This window comes from Limulus polyphemus, unplaced genomic scaffold, assembly GCF_000517525.1.
Source record: "Limulus polyphemus unplaced genomic scaffold, Limulus_polyphemus-2.1.2 Scaffold991, whole genome shotgun sequence".
Classification (NCBI taxonomy): domain Eukaryota; kingdom Metazoa; phylum Arthropoda; class Merostomata; order Xiphosura; family Limulidae; genus Limulus; species Limulus polyphemus.
The window spans coordinates 206,146-224,001 of NW_013666601.1; the positions used below are offsets into that span (position 1 = coordinate 206,146).

A 17,856-nucleotide genomic window follows, 5' to 3' on the forward strand; every position below is an offset into this window, starting at 1 on the left:
TAACCTCTTTAGACTTGTATTCAATATTTCTGTAGATACAACCTAAAATCCTATTGCTCTAACACTAGAAACAGCACACTGGTTGGATGGCTTAGGAGACCAAGATCCTTTTCTTTCATAACACTGTTATTCCAATCCAAATTATATTTATAATTCAAATTATGATAGCCCACATGCATTATCTTACACTTATTATAATTAAAACCCACTTGCCATTTATTTGCCCAACTAAATAATCTAAATCCTTTTGTAAATAAGCAGCATTCTCTTCACAGCTAGCAACACCCAAGACCTTAATATCATCTACAAATTTAAGTAACTTATTGAACATTCCTTCATCTATGTCATTGATGTAAATCAAAAAGAGCAAAGGTCCTAAGATTGAGTCACCCCACTTGTAACATTAATCCAGTTAGACTGAACTCCATTTGTAACAACCCTCTGCTTTCTTCCATCCAGCCACTCTTCTATCCAATGTGCTAACATATCCCCCACACCTACTGAGATAATTTTCTTACAAGCCTTTTATGTGCCATCTTGTGAAATGCTTTCTGAAAATCCAGATACACCAAATTTACACCCTTACCTTCATCTATATAAGCAGTAACCTTTTCAAAGAATGTAAAAAGATTTTCTTTTAGTGAAACAATGTTGACTATAAAATAAAATTCTAAACTTTGTTAATGTCTTTGCAAAGCATCTTTTATCAGACTTTCCACAACTTTTCCCACAACTGATGTAAGACTAATGACCTATAATTACTGGGACAATTTTTATCACCTTCCTCAAAAAAAGAGGGGTGACATTAGCTAACTTACAATCCTCTGGTACCTGCCCACTATTCAAAAACTTTCAAAAAATAGTAGCGAGTGGCTCACATATCCAATCCTTAACCTCCTTTAAAACCCTTGGGGAAATATTATCTGGCCCAGGAGACTTACTGTTCTTTAACCTTCCCAATTTTTTCTTAAGAAGCTCAAAATTAATGCAGTCATCATGTTCAATCTTGTTTTCATCTATCAACTGTTCAAGATGTGTAATACTGCTTAAATCTTCTGTGATGATATAAAAGACTGTTTGGTTTAGATATTAGTGATTAATTTATTTTTGTGAGTGAATATTTTATTATTGTTTAACTTTTGTTATAATAAGAAGTAAAAGTAGTAGGAAGTTTTGTTAATATTTCATTGACGTCGAGAATATAGAAGGTGGACAGACGATTAAGTGATAAAGATATAATTAGCGTGAGATGAGTGGGAACAGCAGACAGTTTGTGTCTGTGACTTGATAGCGATAAATTCAATGATGAATAAACAGCATGCACTTCAGTTGTTTTAAAAATAATATATACATTAAGAACAAGTTAACATATTTACAATAAACTCTTCAACACCATAGATATCATGGACATATCATAAACACTATATACGTAGAAGAAATAAGACTAAACGATTATAGTAACTCACACCAGAAATGTAAGTGATCAGAAAATATTAGTGCAATAGAAATAGAGAAGATAGTTTGGCTTGTTAACTAAGCTTCTAAAGTAATTGAATAGGCCTAAGTGGATATTTGACAAGAAGGAGAGAACTACATATATAGTATTTATGATATGTCCATAATATCTATAGTGTTGAATAATTTATTGTACATATGTTACCTTGTTCTGAATATATATATTATTTTGAAAACAAGTGAAGTGCGTGCTGTTTATTCATCATTGGATTTATCACTAACAAGTCAAAGACACCTACTGTAGAAGAATCCTAAGCCCAAAACAACATAGTATATATTTATACCATTAAGAAATATAACTAAAAGCTTTTCTACCTGACAATTATCAGAAAGTTATATATATATATATATATATATTTTATTTTAAATTCTGACATCTTTATTAGTAAAAACTGAAAAAAAAGAACAAAAATTTAAAAAACCCAGACCATACTCATAAACTTCAGATACAAGCCTTCCTTTATCATCTCTCAAGGGTACTATCCACATCCTAATATCTTGTTTACCCTTCATGTATTTAAAGAAATCCTGTTAATTTTTATATTTTCAGCCAACATTTTCTCATACATCCTTTTTGATGTCATAATTTCCTGTTTTGCCAACTTTCTTGATCTTCCACAATCTTTTAAATCTCCCATCATACCAGTCAATTTAAGTTTCTTAAATTTATGACTGAAGCATAAATTTTGAGGCATTTTACATTATTTTCAAATGCTTCTAGGAATAAGAAATACAAATTTATAAAAACTTCATGTGTGACATACGTATATGCAATATAGAGAAAAATTGTGCATGCATAAGAGACATTAAGTAACTATGTTTCACCTAGACAGGAAATGTATATGTCAAGTATTAACTATGATGCATTCCAGATGGTATGGAGAACTAACTACTTATCTTATCTACACAAACAAATGCAACTATAGTAAAGAGAAGGCTATGAGAAAGTTTACATTAACTTTGTTAAGGACAAGAAACAAATGCTATTCAAAGACTTAGAAAGGAAACCAGAAACTCTTGGTGGAACTTTGTTTGGTAGGAAGATGGGGAGAGATACATGAAGACAGGTGGCTAATTTAAAAGATTTGCTTATAACCAGTTAACAGTTAGTTTTGGTTTGATAAGAAAGTGAACATCAACCAATGAAAAGAAGGATCTACTCGAAGAACTAACATGTAGAGCTAATTGAATACTCGTAGAAATACTGAAAAACAAGTATAAGAAGTCCTGTTTTTAGCTCAAAAGTCTCCTGGCTCATTAACAGATGTCACTAAACCTGCTAATGAAGAGAAGATGTTAGCTGACTCAACAGTACTATAGCCAAGAACTTCACTGTAGATGTCAGTCTTATGAGAAACTACCAATACTTGTTGCTCAAGCTCCATGCAAGTTATTAATGCTATCACTCTCAGATGAATAGTGTAGGTAGGAAGTGAATGTCAAATTGATAAATTATTTGTTGCAGTAAAGTATTTAATGAGTATTACTGAAAGTTTAATTGAAGAACAGTTGTCTGCTCAGACTGAAGAATATAGCAATTTTAACAGTAACGTTTTTACAGACACATTCGGTAATCTCAGTGTAGCCGAGTATCGTAAGAAATTGAATTAAAGTGTTGTTTGTGTTTTTAAATCTCAGTTTCTGAGACAATTCTTTATTCTAACTTAAACTTCCTTGAGTTAGTGACTTGTGTACTCCACTCGTGACTGTAAACCTGGATTTAACATAAATCTAATTGTAAATGGATTTAAAGTCAAACTCCAAATGACTACCCTCTATGGCCTCCCATTACATGATGCGTTTCTTTAATTTTCTCTCTTATACTCTTTGTGAGCCAACCTGGTTTTTTTACTTGCAGCTACCCTTTTCTTTCTATAAGGAATACGTTTACCTTGAATATTTAAAACGTTTCCACATCTGGTCCGTGTCTCTAAATAACTCAGCTGCCCAATTCACAACAGATAATTCTTGTTGCATCCCTTCAAAATTTGCTTTTTGGAAACTTGTAACCAAAATATCACTATTCCTTATCTCAATTCGCAGAAAAACATTGAACCTAATAGAGCAATGATCATTTGCACCCAGATGTTCCCCAATATCCACCCTTTCAATCATTTCTATATTTGAAGTGAACAATATATCTAAAATAGCATTGTTTACAGTAGATTCCTTGACTAACTGATGAAGAAAGCCATCTTGAACAGTTTCCAAAAACCTTTCTCTTTCACAGTTTGACTCTAGCAGTTCCCAATGTATACGTCTAAAATTAAAATAACCCATAATTATGACTTCATTAACAGCTGAAATATTAATCTCATTGTACAGTTTCTCACTAATTTCATCAGTGTCATCTGGTGGTCTGTAACAAATTCTCACTAAAAGCCTTTTCCCTTTATATCCACTAATAGAATCCCAAATGGATTCAATCTCATTGCTATTATCATTGATATCCTGTATTATTAAAATACAGAGGATATGGAAGTGGCATATCAGTGTGGGTTGAACAAATACAAAGATGTCTCTGTAAAGCAAGAAGGTAAATCATTAAAAATTTTTTATCTTGGTTTGTCAATATCTTTAGTATGTGTTTCTGATTGGTTGAACAATCTGAAGGCATTATAAATGAGAAGTCAGAGCACCCCCATGTCATGTGACTCAGAGGTGCAGAATAATAATTTTCTTAGATATTTCCTTTTCAAATTTAAGAAACTAAAACTTGGATAATATAAAACTGCAAATTATAAGCTACACTTTCATACCAAGTTTATTAAAATACACTGATAATAAAGTGGTTTAATTAAATTTTGAATGCAATTCTGAAAAAATGTTATGACATGCACACTTTGACCCTCCCCTGTTTATAGTGTTAGTTACACAAATTTCAAGAACTGTAGCTATTGATTAATTTGAAGGCCTTTATGAACATGCATGTTTCATATAACACAAAGTTGTACACATCTTTTAAATATGATGGTACCACAATAAAATGTTTTTGTTTTAGCTTGGTTGTGACTGTAAGGTATCCAAAGTTCAAGAAGCCTGGAGCATAAGGTGCATTTGAATTAATACAAGTTTGAAGAATAGAATAAAATCACATCAGAGTTGATAAAATATTGGTTTTCATCTATAGTGTAGATATTGTTCATTTTACTATACTCTTAGTGAAAAAAAAAGAGAAATGCAAATACTATAGGCCTAATGAAGAAGTAAAAATATTTTTCCCTTTATTTATATACATATTTTGATATGTGTAAATAGATAGTGAATAATATATTTTTGCTACCAACTATTCATGTAAGTAGCAAGTTCTTATTACTGCTTTAAAAAGTTAACCTCTACCTCTGATATATGTCTAAATCTTTCACTTGTATACAAAAAACCAATCTGATCTTCTTAAATGTTACCTATATATTTGTGTCAATAATTATACTACCACTATATTTTGTCAATTAGGAAATCAAAAATTAAAATGTAGATTGAATTTTTGATCTTAAGATGAATGTATCTGTTCAAAAGTTCAGTTTTTAGGTTTTTGCAAGGAGAGTTTGAGTACAATACTGTCACCCTTAATTTGAGGTATATTAGCATCCATAACAGTGTATCATGCTAGATGAAAACACACAAACAAACACACATACATACATATACATTGCAAGTTATATTTTGGTATGATTATAAAATGCCCAATATTATGATGTGTGACATCAGTGCACTTTAATTCCCATACTAAATATCGACATATATTACCATGCAAGTATCAGAAAGCTGGACAAAATTCAAGGAAACTTGTATAAATATTTAAAATACTCAACGATCAATGTTGTATAATATATAATTAAAATTTTATTTAAAACCAATCATAGGTCGTAAAAAAGGCACTCTTCATTAAAATTTTATTTAAAAACCAATCAAAGGTCATAAAAAAGGCACTCTTCATTAAAATTTTATTTAAAAACCAATCAAAGGTCGTAAAAAAGGCATTCTTCATGAGGGGATGTTCAAACAAGTAGAGAGCCTTTTTTACATGATCGTTGATCAGCTTTTGAATAAAATTTTGATTGTATATTATACAACATTGATTGTTGAGTATTTTAATATTTTAGAAAGCTGATAAACATTTTTGTTCTTTCATTTGAGATTAATTTTGTTTTTGTGTGTGTTTTAGGAGTTCTTTCAAGATTTGTATATACACGTACATATATTTAGTTTAATAAACTTTTGCATACACACTCATAAGTACTTTTAAAATATTTTTTAAATTCCTTTAGTATCAGATTTTTAATTTTCCTTACATAAATCGTAAATCTTTTTAAATTATTACATAAAAACCCTTTCATTGGTTACATAACTTAAAGTAATCTAACTATATCACAGTTTTGGTTCTTTATACAATACATAATGGTAATAAGTTAGTTTTATTGGTACCCTTGACTTTTGTTCATTGTAGTTGTTTTACACTTTGCAAATCCTCCCACTGGTAGTTTAAAAGTAATGAGTCTTACAGTAGACTTCACCCCAGCATGAGATTCTTGAAATAGATGTACACAAGCTCTATAGGGAGCATGGATGTAACTTTTATAAATAAGATTGTTTAAGATATATACTATCTATTTTCATTTTAAGTGTATATGTAAATATATAAAATTATTTTACTGCAAGTTTTTTTTCCATTGCACTGGAGTACACATAACATATTAGCTATGTGACTGTATTTGTTACTACTGAAAAATGTGTATGTTAAGTGGAGTGAAATAAATAAAAAGCAATAATGAGGTTGTAGAAAAATATATAAATTGGCCTAAATGTTGAATACAGTCTTCTCTTTATCTGACTTATACTTATTTTGTGACATAAAACAAAAACTAAAAATGATAAATCTTGGGTCACAGAATCTGTAGTCAGTACAATAAGTATGAGCGAAACTGTTTCAGTTCTCCAATTACAGACAAACTGTGAAATAGCACAATATGTGTCAATTGGTTTTTATTTCATTATAAGTTGTAAAGTTAAGAAAAAAATCAAATTTAGATTCAAAAACTTTCAAAGGTTACAATGCTTCAAGTTTGAAATGTCTGCATTTCAGATATTGTGATGATAATGAGCTATTGATTTTTATTAATGCAAATATAGAAATGGCAATACATTGTAACCATTCTGGAAAGGGTTAACAATTAATACTTGAAATATGGCCAACCTTTATTGAAGATGACTATTATAATACTAATAACTGCTTTATTAATCTCTTAATCTCCCAAACTGTGTTGTATTAAACAGAAAGGTCCATGTTGGCAGTTACACTGTTTAGGACTTAACAATCCACATCCAATAAAATGGATGCAGCCATTAAGTGCTACAGATAAATATGAAAGATCCAACAGCCAGTATCATTCATCTGGCAAGTCCAATATAGCAGTTCTTTTTGCAAAAACTTTATACTAATAAAATTCACATTTTAATCTAATGCACACACATAAAAAATTGAACTATTTATTAAAGAAACTGGGATATGACTCACCTTCAACTCTGGGGAAAATGTAAAAAGGAAAGACTCTCCTGTTCCATAGAAATGCTCACTTATTTTCAATGAACATGATGTCAGGGCACCAAAAACCTTGCAGATTGGATAGAATAAAACACACTGAACTAAACATTTAAGAAACAACAGTGCTGCAGATCACTTTAAAAAGTATTATAAACATAAAAGTAAATGCAATATCATTTTTAGCCAATTAACTTCAGTTTGTAGTAAAGGGTAAATAAAAATCAGTTTTAAGAACACTACAAATATAGTTAAAACTGCATAGGCGATGAAAATATCAAAACTGAATAATAGGTTGAACAGTCATTAAGTTTTTATATATTTTTATCTAAAGAAGGATGACATTTCGAGCTAGTGCTCTTTGTCAGATTGTACAGTTTACAACCAACTGTACGATCTGATGAAGAGCACTAGCTCGAAACGTCATCCTTCTTTAAATAAAAATATAAAAGAATGATGGTTCAACCTATTACTTAATTTTAATATAAGAACACTACACCATACTACATAAACCAATTTTATGTTATCTTTAACAGGTATGAGGTTTCTTAAAAATGAAAACAAACAATCAGAAAGACTGTCGCAAATCACACCTAAGTGAAAATTTTAATAAGAACATACCACGCATTACTGCATTTCTATGTTCTTGTACTATCAGAAAATATTTAGTATTATTCTGAATTAAACATTTATTTTGTAAAGGTACAGGTTTTACATAATGTGACTAAGAAAGTTGTTAAGTTGATTTCATGTTAGCTGATTTTGTTCCTTTGTTATTCACTTATAGATAATATCTAATCTGAAGATATTGCTGGAATACTGCATGTTGCACAAGGATGCTCACAGCAATATATTCAGTGGTAGTTCAGGTGATGTCTGAAGGTTACAGCCTCACCTACATTTCAATGAGAACAAACACACATGTGGGTAGCACTAGTCCTTCTGGGTAACTATGAAATTTCTTGTGAAGTAAGAAACATTGGATTTAGAGAGTCTGGTACATGAATTTGACCCGATAAGTTGAAAATAAAAGATCCAGTAAAAATTATTGTCAAGTGTCAATAAATCATGTATACATAATGTGTTTAAGTCTGTTTCTCTTCATGTCCAGTCTCATTATTTCATTCATTCTCACAACTCAGTTATCTAGAGATACAGCACTATATTGTAATGGGTATCTTGACTGGGTCTTTTGTTATTAATTCTCTCACTAAAGGCTCGGTCCCATGGAATGATTACAGTGGGCCCAAAAGATGAAGAATGTTACTTTTTACAGACGTTTTTGTTACACATTAACTCTCTCACTATGGGCTTGGTCCCAGAGACTGACCTCGTAACCATTTTGTGCTTGTTATAGTTTCATACTATAACTTTTAATATGTAATTGATTATCAGTAAACATTACAAGGCTTTTGTATGAAAAATATCAGACTTTTTTTCATTAAGTTTTAAAATTTTTAAGTAATGTTTATCTCATGCATTTTTCTTTATGAATGTTGACTATCCAATATGCAAAGTAATTTTGATTTTAAGATTAAAAATATTTTTAAGCATCAGAAAGTTTTAAATTTCACATGCGAAATCTTTATAACCTCCACATAATTATCAAACATTTATTTTTTTGGTCAGGTTAGGGTTGTGGTAAGTTCATCAGGATCTTGCTCTTTCTTGTTTTTGACATATATAAGCTACAGGAACCCAAACTTTTTGTGGATTTATCCTTAAGCCACAGAATAGCTGCTGTCAAGTACTTGCTTTAGAATAATCACAGTTTATCAGTAAACTGTTTTTGTTGTATATGTTGAGATGGTCCATTTTTCCTTGTTTGCTTACAGTTGGATTTTTTAATTAAGTTTGGCTTAAGAAATGTAGAATTTCCCATTTTTGCGGTACTTAATACTTATCTGTTGACCAAGCGCACCTTGCAAATCTCAATCTCCATTGGCTTTGTGCCATCACTAAAGATATCTTATCTCCTCTCACAAAAACCTAGAATCCCACATTGAACCAATGGAGGGCCGGTGAGAATGTGATACCCCTTTTTAAAGCACCTAAAGAAAGAAAATGAGGTGTGGTAAAGAATTGAAAACAACACACAAGTGGAAGACTTCACCACTTCTGAACCAGGTATACTCTTCTCTCTTACAGAATGTGTTGCCAAAACATAAAGGGAGGAAACAAGGAGGGTACCAAAAATTTTCAGCAGGAAAAGGTGTCAAGTGGTTAGGGTGCAACAGACTGTAAATGGGAGTTTGACCTCAACCAACACCTGGCAGTATCTGGAATTGTACGTCAGGTCCACGGTAGGAGGAGGGTCATTTACCTTTCACGTCAAAAAATGGGTTCTGGGAGGGGAGACAAGCTTCCGTACCAAGAACCTGCCTCTACATGTGCAAAACTCCCACACAACCAGCATCTGATCCACCAGAAACTGACATCCAATAGATGATAGGAAGTAAAGAGAGCTCAGGAGGCATTTATCTCCGGTCCAAAACCTGGTGGCATTGGAAATGTGTCCTCCAGTCTGTGGTAAGAACAGGGAACCCAGCATTACACATGTGGGAATTCATGTGTTTCACCCAGATTCCAACAATCATCAGATCCACAGGAAAGTGAAATCTAGTGGATGGTAAGAAGAGAGATAACAATTTGGGGTTGCATCTCCAGTTCAAAACTTAGCAGCATTATGGTCCAGTCCATAATAGGACGAAGGTACCAGTCAAACATATGTGAGGACTTATTTGGCTGGATTATGTCCAAACAACACAAGATCCACCATGAACCAACATCCAGAGGAAGGTAGGAACGTCTCAGCCAGAGGGGAAAACTGCAAAAGATATGTTTAGAAATGTCAGAGTGCTACAACCAACACCTGGCAACATCTGAAATTGTATATAAGGTCCATGGTAGGAAGAGTCTCAACACCAGAGAACATCAGAGATGGGCAGTAATCCCTGTCTGCTTTACCCACATACCCGTGCTGATGATATGCTTCAAAAAAAAAGACAGAAATGGTCAAGTAATGGATCTGATGTATATATATATCAGAAAAGTTAAGAAATTGTGTAGGGAAATAAACATATATATTACATGTAACGTGTTGAAGAAAACAAATATTTATACTAACTATCGATTAACCCAGAAGTATAACCACACACAAACTGACATTAATAGACATTTGTTAAGCTAATAAAATGTTTAACTTAATTAGTGATTAACCAGCAAGTAGAACGACAGGTAAACCTAAAATAACACACAGATGTTAAGCCTAATCGAACAGTGCAGGACAAAGGTATCACTAAACTAAAATAAAAATCTAAACCTAACAATAAGTATGTATAATACTGAGAAAAGTTAGTGAGCATCTTAGCTCAAGGGTTCCACACAAACCCAGTGAATATGAAGAAGTATAAAAGATAAATAATAACGAAAATTAAATAAACATGAATTTATAAAATGAAGGAAGTGTGTATTAACAATAACCTACTTATGAGACATGATGTATGGAAGAAAAACAGTACTGGTAAACAAATGACTGATATACCAATAAGATAACTTACACGTAATCCTAAAATAACAAAGACCCCTGGTAAGCCTAAGTGAATGGTATAGGAGAAAAGATACAACTAAGTCTAATGTCTAACCTGAACTGGACTATGAATATCGACCAATCTAACAAAACTTGTTATAGAACTTAAATAACTACAGATAACAATAATAAAAGTATTCAAAAACCATAACAGTAGAATGTCTTATCTTTCCAAAGTGAGCAGACTGTATTTCTAAATGTGTGGGCCCCAAAACTTAAGGCAAGGCCTGATGAAGGTCAACTCATTGGATGATCAATCTCCCAATGAAGTAAAGCCAATAAGTTTTCCACAGAGTACCATGACCTGAAGCCTGTGTAAATGTGCTGATACAACATGCAACCTCCGAAGTGGTAATGTAGAATTCATAATGCAAAATGAATAACCAAATACAACTGTGTTAGAAGAAATAAATAAAACGTGTTTGTAATGAAGAAATAAGTTCCATAATCTGGTAGAAACATAAAATAATTCCAATTTGGAATAACTCAACAAATGACAAATATCACTAATGTATAATAAAGGGTTAAGAAAAATGAATACAAAGTTACAGAAATAAATTAAAACACTTGAAGAGAGCACAAACTAAATGTTACAACACGATTACTGCCAAACGAGAAGTGATAGTTTGATAGAATTGAATAGAGGGAGTCATATGCATCAAAAGAGAATGTCACACCCTTTTTTGTAGAGGGTTGTCACATGATGATTTGCATTGGAATCAGTTAATTCTATATATGGGAGCTTCAAGGCTTGTGGAATGTGCAAACAAATATTTTGCATATAGAGGGCAGCACTGAAAGAGAATAGCTATTTATGTCAGCGAAGGTAATGTACCATATTGGAAAATAACTCAATATTTCCTTAGAACTAAATTAATGCCCTCAAATAACTTATTACTCCTTACAGTACAAAAGGGTTCCAACAAAATCTAAACCAGGCCTTATAAAGTTCATCTTTTTGTAACAAGAATTCACCTTCTACAAAATACACTGAAGATATATACATTTATGTTTGTTTTATTAATATGATACTATTCTTAAACCTTTTATAATAAATGTGCAAATTTGTAACTGAACATAAAATTACTGTTTTATAACTTACAGTTTTTTCAGTATCAGCAATGACTAAGATAACTGGGGTTTCAAATTTTAACATTTCTCGGTACAATGTTTTCAGGCTGAAGCCATGCTTGGATGAAGAATAGATGAGTGTCCATGGATAGCCCTCTGCCCGGGGTGGAAGATGCAGTGCTAACTAGAAAATGAAAAAAGATGAACAGGAAGCTTCGAACAAAGTCAACATATAAAATCTATCACTTCATACATAATGTAACAAGAAAAGTTTTATTCATCAGTATATCACCATGCATTTAAAATCTTTTTTTGTGAGATAAGAACATGAACCATCAAATAAAAAAATGAATACAACAAGTGATGACTGATACTGACATTTTACTAGCTGATATATTGAAGAAAATTATGTTTGTATAATGTACTTTAAAGGCAAGTTTTTGAAATCAAAATATAATCACTTTTATATGTTTTTTAATAATTCCTACCATAAATTTATCAATAGCAGACATATAAAAATGTAGAATAGATAATTTAACCTTTGCACATTAAGGAGTGATTGTAATGATGTTCATCTGAGGGAGATGCATTTGCAGCGTGCAATTATAAAATTTTCGATACACATAGAACAAAAGATCTGTGTAAACAGAATAATTTAATCATCACAGACACTTCTTATGATGTTTGAATGTGTTGATATATGAACTTCATACAGTAGTTAAACTGAAAATTTGCTAATTTTCTTATACACATACAAAATGGTAACTACAGCCACATATTTTCATGAACACCTGACATCCAGAAGATTTAAAAACAAAACAAGAAAAAACATCACCAATAAATAACCTTAAACTTAAACTAATAAAAGGCTAAAAAACACAGCTTCAGCTTCAAATAGATAAAAATAAATCCAGTCTTATGGTTGACTCTGAACCAGTAACCAAAGTACTGATTTTATTTTAAGATATATTATACATTTGGCTATACTTTTACACACAGATATATCAAAGAAAACAATTGAAGATGTATTAACATAAGCTGATTTTGTTCAGCACAATATTTTTTTTGAAATAAAAAAAATTTAAGTAATACCATTTCACTCCTTGCCAATATGCTTTATGTGCATAATTGTTTACAAAATTAAAGCAACCAGTGCAATTTTGCTACTCAAGCTATGAGAGAATTTATTAGTGTTGTTGTTATATGTCAAAATGAAAAACATATAATATGAAGAGGAGACCTCACTCAACATTCAAACCAATCATCATATCTTCATACTCACAAACAAAAAACTTTTTTCCTTTTTTACCTATTTCATTGAATGAATAAGGCCAGAAAACTCCTAGTTTATATAAATTTTCTGTTAATTGCAAGTCCACTACCATATTTTTTATTAGAATATTTTTGTAATAAAAAATCAAAAGTTAACATTTTCCTACACTGAAAATATATTTCCGATAGATATTTATCTCCTCTCAGAAAATAGCTTTTCTTGACTAGCACTGCCCCTATCGCCGAATATTTTCAATGCACATCACTAGCTTTCCATCTCCCACTTCTGGATATCCATATGCTAATGATCATGCAGCAGTTTTCCACCAATAGGATCGCAACACCATTCCTATCGTAACAAGTGCACTCTACACATCTACACTCATTAATCACTTCAAGATTGGTCAGAAGACCTACACCATATATCATTGACAGTGAGGAGGCTGGGTGAGAAATGTGAGAGGTAGTAAGTATCTACTGGATATACATTTTCAGTGTAGGAAAATGCTAACTTCTAATATGATGTCTTACCCTCTCTCACAAAATAGCTAGAATCCCACAGTGAATTGGTGGAGGGCCAATAAAAAAATTATTCCCTTTAGGAATCTCCCAAAGAGAGACCAGGAGGTGTGGAACCAAAATAAAAAACTTCACACCTCAGCAAGAGACTGCACCACATCTGATCCAGGTATACTCTTCGCTCTTTTATGACAATGTTGCGAACATAAAGGATGGAAAAACATGAAGGAAACCCAGAATATGTATGACTTCTGAATAGGACTCCTGGGTGTCAAGTGGCTAGGGTGTGACAGGCTGCAGTTGTAGTTGAACCTCATCCAACACCAAGCAGTATCTGGAATGGTATATCAGATTTCCATTAGGTAGAAGATCACTTACCTCTTCACCTCGAAATGGGAATTGGTAGGGAAGACAAGCTTCCATAACAAAATCCATCTCCACTTGTGCACATTTCCAACACAACCAACACCAAATCCACCGGGAACCGACATCCAGCAGATGATAGAAAGATGGAAAGCTCCTGCAGGATGACATCTCCGGTCCAGAACATGACAGAAATGGGTATGGTATATCGAGTCCATAGTAAGAGGAGGATATACAACCATACACAAGTGGGAAAACGTTTCTGCATCCAGCTACTACCACCACCAGATCGAGCAGATGGTATGAAGAGGGACTGCAAACCTGGGGTGCATCTAAAATTTAAAACCTGATGGCAGTGGGCATTTGTCATTCAGTTCACATTAGGAGGAAGGATACTAGGTAGCACACATGTGAGGACTAACTTAGTTGGAGCATCTCCAACCAACACCAGACCCACCAGGAATGTACATCTGGAGGATGGTTGGTACAACGTACGTCTCAGCTTGAGGGGCAAACTGCAATAATATACATATATATATATATATATATATATTTGTGGCATGGCGGAGTGCTTCACACCATCTACAAATGATACTAATTGTGACTGGGCCATCTCCAACCAAATCCAGACCCACCAGGAATATACATATGGAGGATTGTAAAAAGGAGGAATGCCATGGTAGGGAAAAACAATCGGTCAGATATATAGACAGGAATACGGTGTAGTGCTACAATCAAAACCTGGTGGCATCTGGAATTGTACATCAGATCCATGATAGGAAGTGATAGGAAGCAACATCTGCAGAATGCCACTGCCCTACTCTCAACTTAGTGGTATGATTCATCACTTAGGAGGACAGACCTGCATGGTCCACCACCCCAACAGCTAGAAACTGGTAAGTGGTAAAGACTCTCATACTCCAGTAAAAGAAAATGAGGAAAAATGCATTAGAGAGTCCAGAGGACTGTATCACCAAAGACAGTGCAACAGGTGACTGCAATACCCTATTTTGAAAAGCAGTACAAAATTAACTTAATGACTTTCTTGACTACATGTTATGTGAAAACTGCACATACCTAAAACATCATATTTTAAATATTAAAATAAAGTGAGAAAATGTATAGTTGTTTTCATGCTATACATTCTGATTTTATAAAGTTTCAAAAATTAATAGTGCTGTTTATGACTCATTCAGTCTAATTATGATTCTTACCTTTGCAACTATACAACATTCAAATTATTACAGGATTTAAGAATAAAAATGGATATTCATTTCATTTTTATTTTCATTTAGATAATTATATTTTTCTCTTGAAAGTTTATGGCTAACTGTGGCTAAGCTTTAGAAACAAGAGTAGCCACAGTGGCTATAAATAGAGACTCTGTAATGGTAATCTTAAATTTACTTCTGGTCTTCAACATTCAACTGTACTTCCTTACTGACAAGCCCTAAATACTCACTTAAACTACTGTCTTTGAGCCAATGTAAAATGTCAATGATATTAACTTGTGAGCCGTAGACATATGAAGTCGAAGTACAAACTGGCTCATATTGCAGGCTCAACAGAGAAATTCAAATATCAGTACTTGTACATGTTTATGTGTAAATATTTATACTTGTACAGCATGTCAATAGGGAAGCAAAATAAATCAGTTAGAAGAAACTGAAACCATAAAGAACTACTCTGGGTGATTTGTTTGGCAACTTAAAAAAAAGCCTACATCCAGAGCTTTCAAAGGTACATATACATATATCTGATTCACATTTCTTGCTTTCAAGGTTTCAGCAGTATTAGTGAAAAAATAAAACTTATTCAAATTAGTTGCCTCAGTAATTGCAAAACATTCTTGAAGTATTTGGATTATCAAAACATATAAGAAAAAAAAGTGTGGATTTTTAAACAATTGTTTAGCCTGAAAAGTGTATCTATAACTTTTAACTTAAATGAGTACTTTTCAGAAGTAGGAATCTAACATTACCAATTCACATTTTTTCCAGAATTTTAAGCAAGTATAAATGAACATTAAATGACAATATTTCCAAAATTTGCATAATTTATTTATAGTATGAATGTCTAAGGCAAGGTTAAAATTTGAAATGTTTTTTGCGGAATCACAACACATACAAAAGGCATTATGCAGGACACAAGGAATATGAATGTATAGTTAATTTCCATACAGATAAAAATACCTTGACTTTTAAATTAGATAATTTCAGTTAATGTAATGAAAGATATGACTAAAGTGAATTCAAAATATGTGACTTATGAAGATTTTATTGTAAGTACTATTTTGAAATATTTCCTGAAAAGAAATCAAAATTTAACATAAAAGAATTATAAGTATTTTATTCAACATATAATAAACCACCCAAACTAAAATAATACAAAAATTATTCAATGTATCTTGTGTATATCAATTAGTGTTCCAATTTCATTAACATTGGTGATTATACCTTCTTTATGTACATTGTTATACATTTTTGTCATTTTAAAATTACGTTACATATTGAAAAATACAGTTACTGTGCACCTTTCAGTACAAAAAATATGAAAAATATCCTTCCAGCTAACCTTTTTGCAATGTTCTTCTGTCAGGATATCACTTTCTTCCAACAGTTCTATGAGTGGCAATTCAGCAGGGTCTATTTCTTGTGGCTTTTGGGCCTCACTCATTGACACAACCTTAAGAAATACATTCATAAAAAAAACAGAGAATTAGAAAACAATAATCATAATACTTATTAGACAAGAGATATCTCTAGTTAACACTTAAAGTAATACACAAATTCAAATAAAATCTACCTAGAAAGCAATGTTTTAAACACCAAAAGTAAATGTTGATTGTTTATTTCTGAGATGTGGGATTTGTCATCTGACATACACTCAAGATCAACAAGTTTTAAATGGCAACCTGCATTATCAAAGAAATTACCAACATGTGTTGCATACAGCTGGAAAGCAAACAACCTCAATTTTTCCAAATCAAACATCAGAAAAAAAAAGGCAAAGATGAGTATATATCAGCAAATATAAAACCACAAATTTTAATACCTAAAATCATATAATACTCAGGCATTCTGTACAACCAACCTATTTGGGTAATTAAAACAGGCATATGTAGTACAAGATGATATTATGTACCTGCTACCCCCTTAGTTAAAATGTAAATTTTTTCAAAGTTGTTGTTTTCAGAATTCTCTGTTTTACAACAAGATTTACTCAAGTAAAATTTTAACTTTCCCTGTTTTTAAAGCATGTAAGATATGGGTCTGCTAATAAGCAATTAACTGACATTCTTGCAAGAAAGATAACAAATAACATCTACAAATACAGTTTTCTATCCTGTTAGGAAAAATCGTTTTACCAGGAATACCACACCTCAAAGATGTCATTCATCATCTACTGTGTAGGTTTTAGTTTTCTATCATAAGATTTTTATAACAAATAAATAAGTTTAAAATACACCCACTGATCTTCAGATTTACAATATTTTCACACATAAGAATTACATTTTCAATACTCGTTCACTGTCAGGGTTTTAGTGTAAGTGGGTGTCTGTGACTTGTTGGTGATAAATGTCAAGAATAAACAGACAGCACACAATCCACTTGTTTTAAAATAATGTATTCAAAATAGCCTAACGTACATACAAAAATTTGTTACGTCATTGGATATCATAGTTGTATCTAAAACTCTAAATAATTCTCTTCTTTCTTCTGTTATCACAATATAACTTGTGATAAGTTCAGTTACGTTACCCTGTGTGTTACCACAGTTGTATAAAGAGCTTTAAATAATTCTTTTTTACATCAAAAGTCCACATAGGTTGGTTTGGTTACTTTAGAATGCAAATGACAAAACAAATAATTTCTTCTCTACTTTTTTATCACAATAGAATCGGTGATAAGTTCACTTACATTATCCTATGGGTTACCACAGTAATATCCAGAGCTTTAAATAATTCTTTTTTACATCAAAAGTCCAC

At 32.0% G+C, this 17,856-nt stretch overlaps 1 protein-coding gene across 4 annotated transcripts in view; it reads right to left on the reverse strand.

Moving 5' to 3' along the window:
- The window catches only part of LOC106461580 (oxidation resistance protein 1-like), a 163,721-nt gene that overhangs the window by 14,223 nt on the left and 131,642 nt on the right, over nucleotides 1-17,856 (reverse strand). For all 4 annotated transcript variants that reach the window (XM_022388589.1, XM_022388587.1, XM_022388588.1 and 1 more), the window contains 3 exons: nucleotides 16,443-16,553; nucleotides 11,746-11,898; nucleotides 7,031-7,126 (listed from right to left, as the gene is read on the reverse strand). In XM_022388589.1, the coding sequence (XP_022244297.1) occupies nucleotides 7,031-7,126; nucleotides 11,746-11,898; nucleotides 16,443-16,553 (360 nt within the window). The remainder of the gene's footprint in view (nucleotides 1-7,030; nucleotides 7,127-11,745; nucleotides 11,899-16,442; nucleotides 16,554-17,856) is intronic.